Genomic DNA, 14,872 nt, shown 5'->3' with positions numbered 1-14,872 from the left:
TTCACAATTACACGGTCAATCATGTAGTAACATCATAAACATGTGAAAAACGAGGATTTCTTTGATGTCAATCGCACAATGAATGTTGACTAAACATTGTTTATTGGTAAACAACATATTAGGTAAGAACTATATATATAAATAAATTTTTTTCCGTAAATGATTTCTGTTCGGTTTTTTTTTTTATATAATTAAACTGTAAGTTTCTTGGTCTATTAATTGTCACTGCAAGAAATAGTTAAATAAAGAACATTACATGAAATTATTGTTTCTGGAATGTTTAATCTTCTATTCTATCGGAATATAATATATGAAGAATATTAAACAAAATAGCTTTAGTTAACCTAATGTATATTGTCCGGGAAACTGTAATTTGAATACAATGTGCATTTGGTTTCTTGTACAAAGTTGTCTCACTGGCAAAATAGCAAATCGTCTAGCTTAATTTTTATTTCACGTTCGGTCAAATAATAATCTCTTAATAGATACCAGGATTGATATTGTGTACACCAGATGCGCGTTTTGTTTTTAAATTACTCACCAATGACACTCTTATCAAGCCAAATAAAGTAAAAAGTTAAAGAACATTGAGAAACGCAATATTTCCGAAAGGTTTTGCCATTTAAGAGCTGGTATTCCTGAGGCAGAAAGTCCTAAGTATTTTAAATACTAAAACTTTTGTTAACAGTTAATTCATAATAATGACCATATATATGCTGATTATGGTGACACATATAAATCAGACCTGTCGCATAAAAGCATTACGGCGGTTTTCGCTATAAGAGCTGAAACTATTCATCCTTCCAGGGTCCGTCAGTATAACTAGATGTTTTACGGTAGGAATCGTACTACTGAAAACTTATTTTTTCTGGGTGTCGTTTGTGAACTGTCGGTATTTTATCGTCAATTTTCAAATAGGTATTTTTTTTACTTTTTTTTACTTTTGATATAGGGATAGCCCAATGAGCAATTCTCCCTTTCTTTATCATGTTTTTATTTGTAGAATCCTTAAGGTTGTACATAAACTCATCATAGATACCAGGACTAAATTTTGTATATACGCCAGACGTGCGTTTCTTCTACAAAAGACTAATCAGTGACGCTCGAATCCGAAAAAAGTTTTAAAAAAAATGGCCAAATAAAGGACGAAGCTGAAGAGCATTGAGGACCAAAATTCCTTAAAGTTTTGCCAAATCCAGGTAAGGTAATCTATACCTGAAGTAGAAACGCCTTAGTATTTCAAAAATTCTAAATTTTGTTAACAGTTAATTTATAAATATAATCATATCAATGATAATTCATGTCAGCAAAAAAATGTGCTGACTACTGGGCTGGTGATACTCTCGGGGAAATAAAGAATAAGAATAAGAATAAAATTGTTTATTATAGTGTAACATATTGATTGAAACAAGGCATTCACACAATATTCATATACATACAATCAATATCCAGCCAAAAACAAATAACTTATGAGACACTGATCCTTAAAACCAAAATATATACAAAAATATACTATTTAAACTTGTAAATAATCTCATAAAAGATATATCAAAATGGAACAAGTAGCTTAAAATATAAATAATTCTTATTTTGAAAAAGATATGTATTAACTATGAAATATGGATAAATCTCCACCAGCCGTGGCATCGACCCAGTGGTAGTAAATAAACTGATTATAGATACCAGGACTAAATTTTGTATATACGCCAGACGCGCGTTTCGTCTAGAAAAGACTCATTAGTGATGCTCGAATCCCAAAAAGGAAAAAAAGAAAAAAGAAAAAAAAAAGAAAAAAAAAAAGCCAAATAAAGTACGAAGTTGGAGAGCATTGAGGACCAAAATTCCTAAAAGTTTTGCCTAATCCAGCTAAGGTAATCTATACCCGAGGTAGAAAAGCCTTAGTATTTCAAAAATTCAAAATTTTGGAAACAGTTAATATATAAATATAGCCATATCAATGATAATTCATGTCAGCACAAAAAGTGCTGACTACTGGGCTTGTGATAACCTCGGGGAAATAAATCTTCACCAGCAGTGGCATCGACCCGGTGGTTGTAAATAAACTCATCATAGATACCAGGACTTAATTTTGTATATACGCCAGACGCGCGTTTCGTCTAAAAAAGACTCATCAGTGACGCTCGAATTTGAAAAAGTTAAAAAAAGGCCAAATAAAGTATCTTAATTGCATATCAATTACCTTAGCCGTATTTGGCACAACTTTTTTAATTTTTGGTCCTCAAAACTTTTCTACTTTGTACTTGTTTGGCTTTATAACTATTTTGATCTGAGTGTCACTGATGAGTCTTATGTAGACGATACGCGCGTCTGGCGTATTAAATTATAACCTGGTACCTTTGATATCTAATCATTGTGCATTCACTTTCAAATCTTTGCACAGTTAACGTGTCAAAGTATTGCCATTTTAATTTAGACATTTGCATTTTACTACCAAAATTACATACAGGCGAGACATCTCTGGTTTGACATCTTAACACACATGTCGATAGACATCCTATATATAGGGCGCCAATTGAATGACTAAGAGGAATTAACTAGACCTACTGATTCGTGGTTCCATCTGATTTTTACTTGTTTACATTTAAAGTGTCAATATTTCCAATAACATTTTAATTCTCCAAATTTCGACATCAGCTAAACTCCACTTATAATGATTTTGAATAGGTTTTACGCGTATTCTTTAAAATATGTGCACCCATTAGATGAGACTTCCTCCAAATATATTCTAGTCAATAATTTTTTTTTCTCGATTTGTAGTTTATAAAATTGTATGCTTGTAAAATATTTTTCAATTACTGGCAAAAAATGTTACCGCCTGACGTTTGATGAGTCTTGTGTAGACGCGTCTGGCGTACTAAAATATAATCCCTGGTACTTTTGATAACTGTTAAACACCAATAGCAGTCCACATTCAAACAACTACATTTGAGAAGTCTCACTGTATAGTGTATACCAAAACAAAGGGAAATAAATTTCAAAATATTAATGACTGCATGCCTATTGACAAACTCATATTAATACATTTTAGAGTGTATCAATACAGCATGGCACATATAGATGTGTCTACCCTTGTGAACCAATGTTTACATGTGTACCGATTAACTGATTGTTCTTCTTTCAATAGAAACACTAACGAAAGAGAAATTCGTAAGTAGTTTCCAATGATTTCATATTGGGAAAAAAATGCCAGTATACATGTATTTTTATTCATTTTAGGGAACATAGAAAATAACAACGACGTACGTACAAGTCTTTAAGATGGAACTTCGGATGCAGCTTTCGTTTATCTGCCAAATAATTTTGGCAAGCATAATCAAAGGTAAAAAAAATCACACCATATGAAAATTTAAAATATGTCACATTATTTAAAACATGTCACATTCTTTAACCATTTCACATTATTTAAACATGTCACATTCTTTAAACCATTTCACATTATTTAAACATTTCACATTATTTAAAACAAGTCACATTTAGGAATATTATGAAAATTAGATTCTAATATTCACTTTATGTTCTCAAACAGTGCTTTAAAGTTGATCCAGCTTCATTTAGTATAATGTGACCTTACCCACCACACAAAAACACGTGCGCTCGCATTAAAATGGTAAAATATTCTTTAATTCGTCATGTTTTTTTGGTTTTAGGTTATGATATCCGAAGAGTATGTTATTTCAGTGGTAGCTCAATCTACAGAGATGGTGTTGAGTTTTCATTGAAACCATCAGACATTGACCCTTTCCTATGTACCCATCTCATCTATGCATCAGCAGCCTTAAACGATGACGGTTCGGCTGTCAAACTACCAGACGGTTATGATGATTTTCAACAGTAAGTCCTGAACGGTTTTAAAATGCATGGTATTTAGCTTTGTCAAATTAGAGAGTACACTATTACAATATTACAACATTTGACATTGAAAATAATATTTAACCCGTAAATTGTCAGTGTCAGATGAAAACCACATTTCTACTCGAAGCACTGTTCAACGAATGGGAATACTTATGGTATGAATTTTGAGATATTCTGTTCCTTATAATTTGGAAATAGTTTGGTAGGAAAATATTCCTATGTATTTGAAATCGTGAAATGATAGTGACAGACCAACAAAATGATATTATTATAAACTTTTTCCAACGTCATTTTTCTATTATTTCACCTGTTTTTAACAAACTGTCTCTGAAAATGTAAGTTTCGTCACCAAACACATATTTGGTTGATATGTAACTCTTTTACAGGTGCTGAAAAATAAAGCGATATACTGTTGAATATATCTCAAATTATCAGGACATAATAACAATTTCAGAGCACATGATATTGAGGGGAAGATGAGTTCGTTTTGTATTGCATTTTCATTTTAGGAAAACCGAAATTATTTTGAGTTGATTTTTATTTTTCAAGATATAGAGATTTGACTAATCTAATGAACATAAACGAAGATTTGACTGTTATGTTATCTATTGGTGGATGGGAACTTGGTAGTCAGAGTTGGAGTAAGCTAGTATCATCTCGTACAAACATGGAATTATTTGCTTTGGAAGTTATTCGATATCTTCGCATGCATAATTTTGACGGTTTGGACGTAGACTGGGAATATCCTGCCACTAGAGGTAGCCCACCGGGAGACAAGCATAACTTTGCTGAGTTATTAGAGGTAATTGTCTATATAATAAGTAAATAACACAAATATCGAACTGAAAGGAAAATTCGAAACGGAAGTCCCTTGTCAAATGACAAAATATAAAAACTCAAACACACCAAACGATTGGAAAACAACTGCCATATTTCTGACTTGGTACAGACATTACCTAATGCAGAACATGGTTGATTAAACCTAATTTGTTTTATCTATCTCAAAATATGAACATTTAAGGCGAATTATACGTAATCAGGATTTTTTATTTTACTGAGAAATCACTAGGCTACATATGAATGTGTTAAAAAATAAAATGCAGCAAATTTTAGGAACATGGGTTGTGGCGATGATTAAATAACATTAAATTGAATATCATCCTTTTTTTTTATGAAACGAGGCTTTATGACAAAATATAAGGTTCAAGTTAAGTAGAATACTCATGGGAATTTATGCAAGTATTCATATAATATAAAAAGTGCATTGAATTGTTCAATCAAATGTCTAGCGTCACTGATGAGTCTTTTGTAGACGAAACGCGCGTCTGACGTATGTTTGAAATGTTATCCCTAGTATCTATGATGAGTTTATTTGCATGGTAAATGTGTTATGTTTTTATTGTGTAAAATCCATTCACAACATCAACAATTATATACCTTGTATTTTTATTCAGGGAAAAATAAAAACAAACCTCCTATGTAATATGAAGAATTTATTATAATCAAGCAGAAATTTTCTATTGGTTTAGGTATTACAACATTATTTTGAGAAAGAAGAAGAACCTGATAATAAAGAAACCCTTTTTTTATCAGTTTGTCTCGACCCCACTCAACAGATGATTGACAGATCGTATGATCTAAAAAGAATTTCAAGGTTTGTACACAGACAAATTGTATGTTAGTATAGAACTTCAAAGGTTGTATACAAAATATATAAAATGCTCTTCTACAAATTGTGTTTGTCGTGCCCTAACTTATGCTAATGTCGTCTGTATTGACTTTATTGTCATGTCGATGTAAACGCTTCCTTTTATAGTAAGACATTTATAAAAAAAAGTTTAGATTTATTAAATTTTTCAATTGAAAATTTCCGCTTTGTTCTTTTTCAACTCGCTTAGTAGGTTATCCCACAGCGACAAACTATGTTTACCACACTTTGTGTTAAGCGTTGTATTTTGTACAATTTACTTTCAATGTCCATGTTATTTCTGACGATATTTGTCCAAATATATAGGGATTTTGTTTCAAACCATCAGGTTCAAACGAGTTGCAGGGATAGATAATAAATGGTTTACGAATTTTGTGTTAGGGCAAGAAAAAAGGCATTAAACAATCCACATTTAGAGGATATATAATTATCTGGTAAAAATCGTCAATGTATCTTACCATTCTCTACACAGAGGGTGTCACTATTTGAGCTAGAACTAGTGTATGAAATATCTTCTGCTTTTTGTCATGTTTTCTATTCGACTTATGATTTTATTCACCCCTTGTTTTTGTCACCCTTTTTGATCCCCTGTAGATTTGATTATATACTCTAACGACAGTATTAAACGGTTAGTTGGTATGCTAATAATTACTAGTTATGCTTAACTTCTGTTCACCCTATCTCTTTTTTTTTTGTGAAGTTTTACTTATTTTTACGAAAAAAAAGAGAGTACAATCATGATTAAACAACCTAGGGAAACCGTTGATACAGTTATGACATTAAGACATAGTTTTATATGAGACTTATAGAATCTCATCACTGGCTCTTCAAATTAAACGTTTTAATATTAAATGAGGAGAACATTTTCATCTTAATCTTCCATCCGATAACTTTAATTCTCTATTTGTAGAGTAGTAAATTTCATAAATCTAAAACTGTATGACTTGTATGGACATTGGGACGATCCCATGAGAATATATCCACACAGTGCACTGACAGGAGAAAGTAACGAGAAGAATGTAGTAAGTTAACACTTCTGTCATAACCTAAATACTGGCATGAAGAGACGGATATTGTATGATTAAAATTATCTGTAATAAAATATTTGGTATCATCTTAAATAATGGTCATTATGGACTTTCCTCTTAAACAGGCTTGATTCATTGTCTGAATTTGGATATGTTGGTACTATTTTCATGTATGTTCGATATTTTAATAATAAATATTCCGGCCTCATGAATCGCTAAAGAGGAATGCGAATTGTCGAAACATGCATCTTGTGCAGAAAAATTGGTACCGTTATCATTGAAGGCACAGAAGATAGTTTGGTTTTGTTCTATTTCTTTATTGACTTTTTGTTGTAATCGCAGGAGAAAAATACCCCAAAATTAGTAATATTTACCTTTTAACAAAAATTTTAGTTGAAGTGAAAAAGCATTAACTATACACTCCACACACTAAAATGAATTATATATTGTATTTCTAAACGAACAAACAATTAAAATAAAAAGCTCACTATACTTCTCCCAACCAGCTGTAAAACACATACAAAGAAGGGAGTCCATTTGCTATGCGTGTATACAGATACTCAGACACGTCCGATCTGAATGAGAACAATTTCACTTCTGTTTTATTTTTACTATGAACAAATAATTTTGTAAAAAAACATTTCTGTATTCCAATACTGATAATCAGTAACATTGAAAGCTTATATAAATAGTGTTTGATAGTTGCTTATGTCCACTTTATTTTAACTTTGGTGGATACTGGTCTCATTGGCAATCATCACTTCTTGTATATTGTAACTAATAATTTTAATGGTGTATACATTTTCAGAATTCTTTATTAAACAATTGGATCTCACAGGGTGTACCTAAGCATAAAATCGTTCTTGGAATCCCATTCTTTGGAAGGTCTTTCAGATTACAGAACAGCAACTTGTCTGCTCCAGGATCATTGGCTATCGGTCCTGGTTCTGACAATGGAGATGGATATCCAGTTAAAAATGTAAATATAAAACTTTAATCAACATTAATAAACAGTATCTTAATTTTAAAAGAAAAAAAAAACGCTTTCTATATTGCAAGTTCTATTATCGGAAGTCTTATTTTTTTGTTATTTTTGTATTTTTGTAATATTGTATATTTTTTTCGATACAGTTTTCTGTTCTTTGAGAGTTGAGCCAACAGCTGATGCTACCTTAGTGCGCAATCTGTAATATAGTGGGCACATTTTCACGGTGGCTTTTAAGTCATCAGCCGCTTTTATTTTTTGTTCAATTTTATGTTGGTAGCTACACTGTTCAATTTTATGTTGGTAGCTACACTGTTCAATTGCATGTTGGTAGCTACACTGTTCAATTTTATGTTGGTAGCTACACTGTTCAATTTTATGTTGGTAGCTACAATGTTCAATTTTATGTTGGTAGCTACAATGTTCAATTAATTTTGGTAGCTGCACTGTTCAAGGTTTTTTGTTATTGTTTATTTTACATTGTTAAATAATTAGAATTAAAATATTGCAAGATTAGAACAGATAAAATCAAAACCAAAATTCAAACAAATGCATACACTACACATCTTTTCTAATTATATGGGTCAATGTTTTGGAACAGGAACAATACTTATTTATGCGCTCTGTGGACCTATAGTTGTAGCTATAGCTTATTGTATTGTGGTCGGTATTATTTTTTCTTTCCTTATACCACATTATCTTTTTTTCATATGTATGCCTGTAAAAAGTAAAATCACAAAAATACTGAACTCTGAGAATAATTCAAAACGGAAAGTCCCTAATCAAATGACAAAATCGAATGATAAAACACATCAAATGAATGGACAACATCTGTCATATAAATAAAATGTTTCTATTTTTATCAGCTTTGTCATCTTATAAAACATGGTGGATTGTCAGAACGAATGTATGCACGTGTACCATTCGTAGTTCATGAAGATGAATGGATAAGTTACGATAATCCAGCCAGTGTTCAGGAAAAGGTAATATATCTCATTAAAGCGTAGTGTGGTTGCATTTTTTTTTAAGGAGAAAGGACAAACTGATAAGATTATCCCGTGTATACAACACATTATTCGTGTATAGCCTTCACCGGGTACGTTAGAAAACGAGACAGATGATTCAAGGGTGGATCAAAATTTTAAAATAAAATAAGTCCAGAGAAACTGAAAATCCAACATAGAACAACCGAGTACAACCAAAACAAGTTAAGACATGTGAAAGATCTAACAAAACCTACTGACTAGACATTTTATGTAATTGAGAGAAATATTAGGGGTATCATGTACATGCTTGTGTTTAATCGTTTCCTGCTCCTTAGTCAGCATACAAAATAAAAAAAAAAAGAAAAGAAAATTGGTAAACATCTTAGATAGTAAGATTTGCTTCTCTCAATATGTAATCCCTGCATTTATACCACTATCACACCACAGAAAATGTATTTACAGGCTGAGTTAGTGATGAGTAATAGATTGGGAGGTGCATTTGTGTGGACTTTAGATATGGACGATTTTAATGGTGCATGTGGCACTAAGTATCCTATGATGTTTGCTGTCATTCATGGTCTACGGGAATATGATGAGTATATAACTGACAAACAAGAGGCTATGTTGTTTATGGCTGAACAAAAGAGACTTGGAAAGGAGAGGTTGTCAAATGTTGCATTAGAGAAAAGGAAAGCTGGACATATGTTAGATCAATTGAACGTACCTCAAAAATCAGAAGAAAAATTTTTTTGGTAGTGAAAAAAAAAGACAAAAGAAAAGTCACAATCCGTTTTATATTTGTTTTGTTTTATATTATTTACTACAATTGATTAAACTTTACTTTGATATATCTCTGTATTGCTTTTTTTTTACCTTTTTACTTGACGTAAAACCAAAGTTAGTTTAAAAAAACATAAAAAAAAGAGGCAGTCGGAACCGATAGTTCCATCACTCAACTATGAGATATTGTAATAAAACAAAGCTATTTGAGATTATTATATTAAAATATCCGTCTATGACGGCACGATGAAAATACTTTATCTGTTACCTTTATTAAATTTGAACTATATTATCATCTCACAATAGAGACATTATTCCAAGTTAAGAGACTATCTAGGACATATAGAAAGGGTAGGTGAGAGATACAGTACGTAAAATACAAAAAAAAAATAAAGACAGAGCAACACGAACCCCACATATTACAATGAGGGTTGCTTGAAAACTAAAACTTTACCAAATGTCTAGGTTGCATACAGGGTATTTATCTCCGAAATGATACAATATTCTAAAGCTAGCGTAACATAACCCGATTTATTAAGGAAGATTGGTGCTTACACATTGATATCACATGGTAAAGTTGAACTCCTTCGAAATTTTACGGTCGTTATGGAATATTAGTGCTACAGATCAACCGTAACTGTAACATCACCGAATGTCACTTGTTACCAAAGGTTTACTTGCCATGAACAACACTACGTGTGAAACTATAGTGGAACTAGGTATGCTTACCAATCAGGATCACCTGTTTTATGTGAGGTTGTTGCCACACAGTCTTCAGCTTTCTGTGTAGTGTTTTGGTCTGTTAATTGTCCTTTTGTAATTATTTTGTATGTTTTTTGTATGTGTTTTCTTCGATTAAGGGTTTTTATTGTCGTCTTGATATAGTCTGCCACATTTTAGTTTTAATACAAACTTTGCTTGCATACAAAATTAATGAAGAGATTTATTATGGAAGTATAATTCCAACTACAGATATTTAGTTGACGTGTTAGACTTACTGTTAAGGGTTTTGGTAATACAGTTGCTGTTCAATTACTGCATCTGTTAAATTTTGAATACACGTCAATTCGATATTTACATTTTGAAACATGTGTTATTCTATTTGCATTAGCTTCACAAACAAAAGAACAAAAAACCCGTCAAATATTGTTTTATTTCGGCCCATTGTAAGATCTTGTAAGTGTTTTACATCTATGCTTTAAATGGTTTTACTCACCGCCTTTTTTATTTATTTACCAAAGACTTGTCATTGATTTCTGTTATAAGGCATACTAGTATGCATATCAGGATATTAGTCATATCTGGAGTGTAAACAAGTCTTTAGTTTAGATGTTTTATATAAATTACTGTGTGCTATGATATCATAGTCCTTATAATTTGGTTTTCAGATTTGAATTTTCGACTCCCTATATTAATCTACATCCATAAAATCTTATTTAAAAAAAAGTAAATCACAAAAATACGGAACTCAGAGGAAAATTCAAAACGGAAAGTCCCTAATCAACACATCAAACGAATGAATATCACTTGTCATATTCCTGACTTTTAATGTATCTTCTTATGTCAAAGCCAAAGCACATTCGCAAAAATTAAAGACAAGAATGCAAAAATTTAAGATAGGACAATAACACAATAACGGGATGTATAAGTACAGAGCCACTTCATATGTTTCAAAGAAATACAAAAGACATATAGACAAAGCACATTAGCAAAAAATGTAATACAAGAATGCAAAATTTTACAATAGCACAATAACACAATGACGGGATGTATAAGCACAGAGCCATGTCATATATGTATCGAAGAGACACAAAAAGGCATATAGACAAAGTACATTATCAAAAATGAAAGACAAGAATACAAATATTCTCATAGAACAAAAACACAACCATTATGACGGGATGTATAAGTACAGAGGCATGTCAAATGTATACCACAAAAACAGACTGAACAGTAAAAGTATTATTCATAAGGACAAATAAAAGAATGATATAAAACGATATCAAGATGAAATACACAGGTTTGAAAACATGATTGCAAATGTATTTACTGCAACTCTGATAAAGCTTTTAATTCTTTTGAAATGATAAAGGTTAATAAAGGTAAATATTCTAGATATGCATACTGGAAGTGTGATGAGATGATTAAAGCTGTAAATTTTCGTCTTAACAACGTCTATGTGCGTTTCGGTAACACAGTTTGTTGGTTTTGAGAAACTCCCATGGGCACAAATTGAGATGACTTTTTTCAGTAACGTTACTAATCACAGCGTTTAGACAAACTCAGAGAATTCAATTTAATTGATAATCTTGACAACACCTATCGTTGCAATGATGACTTTTTTGTTAGATCACTAATAATTTTTTGAACATAATGCCGAAATTTACTAAAGGGAACTTACTAACACCAAATGACACGTTTTGAAAGAATTTGTTTTTGTTTCCTCGTTTTTTAACTTTGATCTGTTTTTTCTTTTTTTCGGAGAACGGAAAAAATGATGATAGAATGACACTTTGTTTGCCTTTTCTCACTCTTACTTCTTCTCCCTTTACCATGTCCTTTATCTCATAATGTCGAAACTGCTACATCGACAGTAAACCATCTGCGTACATGAATATTTAACTCTAATAGAATGTCACATTATAATAATTATGTAATAATTTTGAAAGCATGTTAGTATATGACATATCGTGCATTCATCAAGAATGTTTTATTGAATTTGATGTCCGCCACAAATCACTACGACATACTAATACCATGATGCCATTTGAAATATTTTGATCCAATCTCCTTCAGACAAATCTGTGACTTTCGGCGAAAAGCACGTAGCTCTACTTAACTAGAGGCTCTTAAGAGCCTGTGTCGCTCACCGTGGTCTATGTAGATATAGGAAGATGTGGTGTGAGTACAAATGAGACAACTCTCCATCCAAATAACAATTTAAAAAGTAAACCATTATAGGTTAAAGTACGTCTATGTGCATATTAAACAAATTACACAGATGGATACATGACAATATAGTGTTTTGGTTAAAGTGAGAGGGTTAGCGCTATAGAATCAGGTTTAATCCACCATTTTCTACATTTGAAAATGCCTGTACCAAGTCAGGAATATGACAGTTCTTGTCCATTCGTTTTTGATGCGTTTTGTTTTTTGATTTTGCCATGTGATTATGGACTTTCCAAATTGATTTTCCTCTGAGTTCAGTATTTTTGTGATTTTACTTTTTGGTGATGGTGATGTGTTTGTAGATCTTTATCTACTGAAATTCTTGCTACTTACAATTTTCTATAATAAACTTGGCCCTTTCGTTACAGAGGAAAATATTTTGTAAAAATTTACAGAAGTTTACCAAATTAATGAAAGTTGTTAAAAATTTACTATAAAAGGCAATAACTCCTTAAGGGGTCAACTGACCATTTTGGTCATGTTGACTTATTTGTAGATCTTACTTTGCTAAACACTATTGCTGTTTACAGCTTATCTCTATCTATAATAGTAACAAAAAATGGAAAAATTTCATAAAAAATTACCAATTGGGGGACTGCAACCCAACAACCAGGTGTCCAATTCATCTGAAAATTTCAGGGCAGATAGATATTAACTTGACAAACAATTTAACTGATGTCAGATTTGCTTTAAATGCTTTGGGTTTAAAGTTATAGGCCAAAATCTACATCTTATCCCTATGTTCTATTTTTTAGCTATTGCAGCCATCTATGTTGGTTGGACTGGTCACCGGACACATTTTTAAAACTAGATACCCCAATGATAACTGCGGCCAAGTTTGGTTAAATTTGACCCAGCTGTTTCAGAGGAGAAGATTTTTGTAAAAGTTAACAGACGACGACGACGGACGACGGACGCAAAGTGATGAGAAAAGCTCACTTGGCCCTTCGGGCTAGGTGAGCTAAAAATGAAGCTGAGACATTGAAGAGTGTTTTTGTGTGTTTAATTCGACATTTGTTATTTTTTTGTATATTCTAATCTCATAATATATCTATTTTGTATTTTACCTTCAGTCCGTCAAAAAGTCGAATCGGATTGTTAATAATGTCCACTCGGACCGTCTATAATTCACTCAAACTTAAACAGAGGTTTAACGTAGAGTTTGTGTTGTTAAAATGAGTAAATGTCATATTTCTCTGAAAAGTGCTACACCTGCAAATAAAGTGGCTTGTTTTCCCTATTTTGATTTCCTTGATATAGGGTTGCTGCTCACAAGGAAGCTATCAAACCAATAGTTCCAAATGGTGAAGTCGAACTGTGATTAGTATACTCAGTTAATCTTTGTGATTCTATATTTTAAGTTGAATAATATCAAAAATGATTTTCTCTCACTAAATAATTCAAAATTTGGTGACTTTGTTGAACACACCTATTCCACCGAACTAGAGATAAAGGATACAGCAGATACAATTAGGTGTCTCATTTATTGACTTCATCTAGAAATTAACATTGAGGTCAAACATATTTTTACAACAAAAGAGATGATGTCAGCTTCCCAATTGTGAACTTTCCATTTTTATGTAGTGACATTCCAGCAGCGCCTGCATACAGAGTATACAATTATGTCCCAATTGATACGATATTCGTATTCCTTATTTTGAGTTCCTTGATAGAGGGCTACTGCTCATAAAGAATCTATTATTAAACCAAGAGTTCCAAATTGTGAAGTTGAAATCATTCCTTCGTAAATTTTAAGGACGACAACACGACTTGGTTGACCGTTATGGAATATTCGTTTCACATATGGTATCGGATGTGTTCATTATGTCGCAACTACAATCCCGGCCATTCCTTTTTTCACGAATGTGACCTATCGAATTAGACTATTTACAGGGATTGAAATAACAAGACACGTGCGACGGGTGCCACTTGTCACGGGAGCATGATCTGATTACCCTTCCGGAGCAACTGAGATCATCACAGTTTATGTTTGGGTTCGTGTTGCTTAGTCTTTAGTTTTTATATTTTGTGTCTTGTATACTATTATTTTCCTGTTTGACATTTTCTTTTTTAGTGTTGTCGTTGCCTTTTTATTTTTTATCTATGTGTTTGAATGTCCCTCTGGTATCTTTCGCCGGTCCCTTCTAATTGTATTTTTTTGTTTAATTTATCCGTTCATTAAAGGATTTGTAAAGTAAGACTATACAAATCCTTTGTTTATTTAATGTCCCTTGTTTTAATCAAATATGTCTATTAAAATCTCATTGTATTTTTTAATTCATAGCTGAAGTTAGATTAAAATCAAATTAACAATCGGTGTTTTTTTTTTATGTCATGATTCCAAAGTTCATTAAAAAATCTTTTATTCGTATACACTCAATTTGAATCGGTGGTTTACTTATTATAAAGTCAAAACTAATACGTCGAGTTGACTCTATATTGACGGTCCGGGATGTCATCACAGACCGATTTGATTTTTTCTTTTGTAGACGGTCCGAGTTGTCATTGGCCGAGATTGCCTAGCACTCTATATGGGGCGAAAAGAACAAACATTTTGAAACAT

At 32.0% G+C, this 14,872-nt stretch overlaps 1 protein-coding gene across 1 annotated transcript; it reads left to right on the top strand.

Annotated features, from left to right (window-relative positions):
- Positions 1-10: 10 nt before the first annotated feature.
- LOC134727278 (putative chitinase 1) lies at positions 11-9,426 on the top strand. The gene is made up of 9 exons (XM_063591657.1): positions 11-122; positions 3,238-3,340; positions 3,669-3,852; positions 4,423-4,675; positions 5,403-5,527; positions 6,492-6,603; positions 7,418-7,588; positions 8,461-8,577; positions 9,043-9,426. The coding sequence occupies exons 2-9, from the start codon at positions 3,280-3,282 to the stop codon at positions 9,334-9,336; spliced, it is 1,317 nt and encodes a 438-aa protein (XP_063447727.1). The 5' UTR covers positions 11-122; positions 3,238-3,279; the 3' UTR covers positions 9,337-9,426.
- The last annotated feature ends 5,446 nt before the right edge of the window (positions 9,427-14,872 follow it).

The sequence above is a fragment of the Mytilus trossulus genome, chromosome 7 (genome assembly GCF_036588685.1).
Source record: "Mytilus trossulus isolate FHL-02 chromosome 7, PNRI_Mtr1.1.1.hap1, whole genome shotgun sequence".
Taxonomy (NCBI): domain Eukaryota; kingdom Metazoa; phylum Mollusca; class Bivalvia; order Mytilida; family Mytilidae; genus Mytilus; species Mytilus trossulus.
This window is presented reverse-complemented; position numbering and strand designations above follow the sequence as displayed.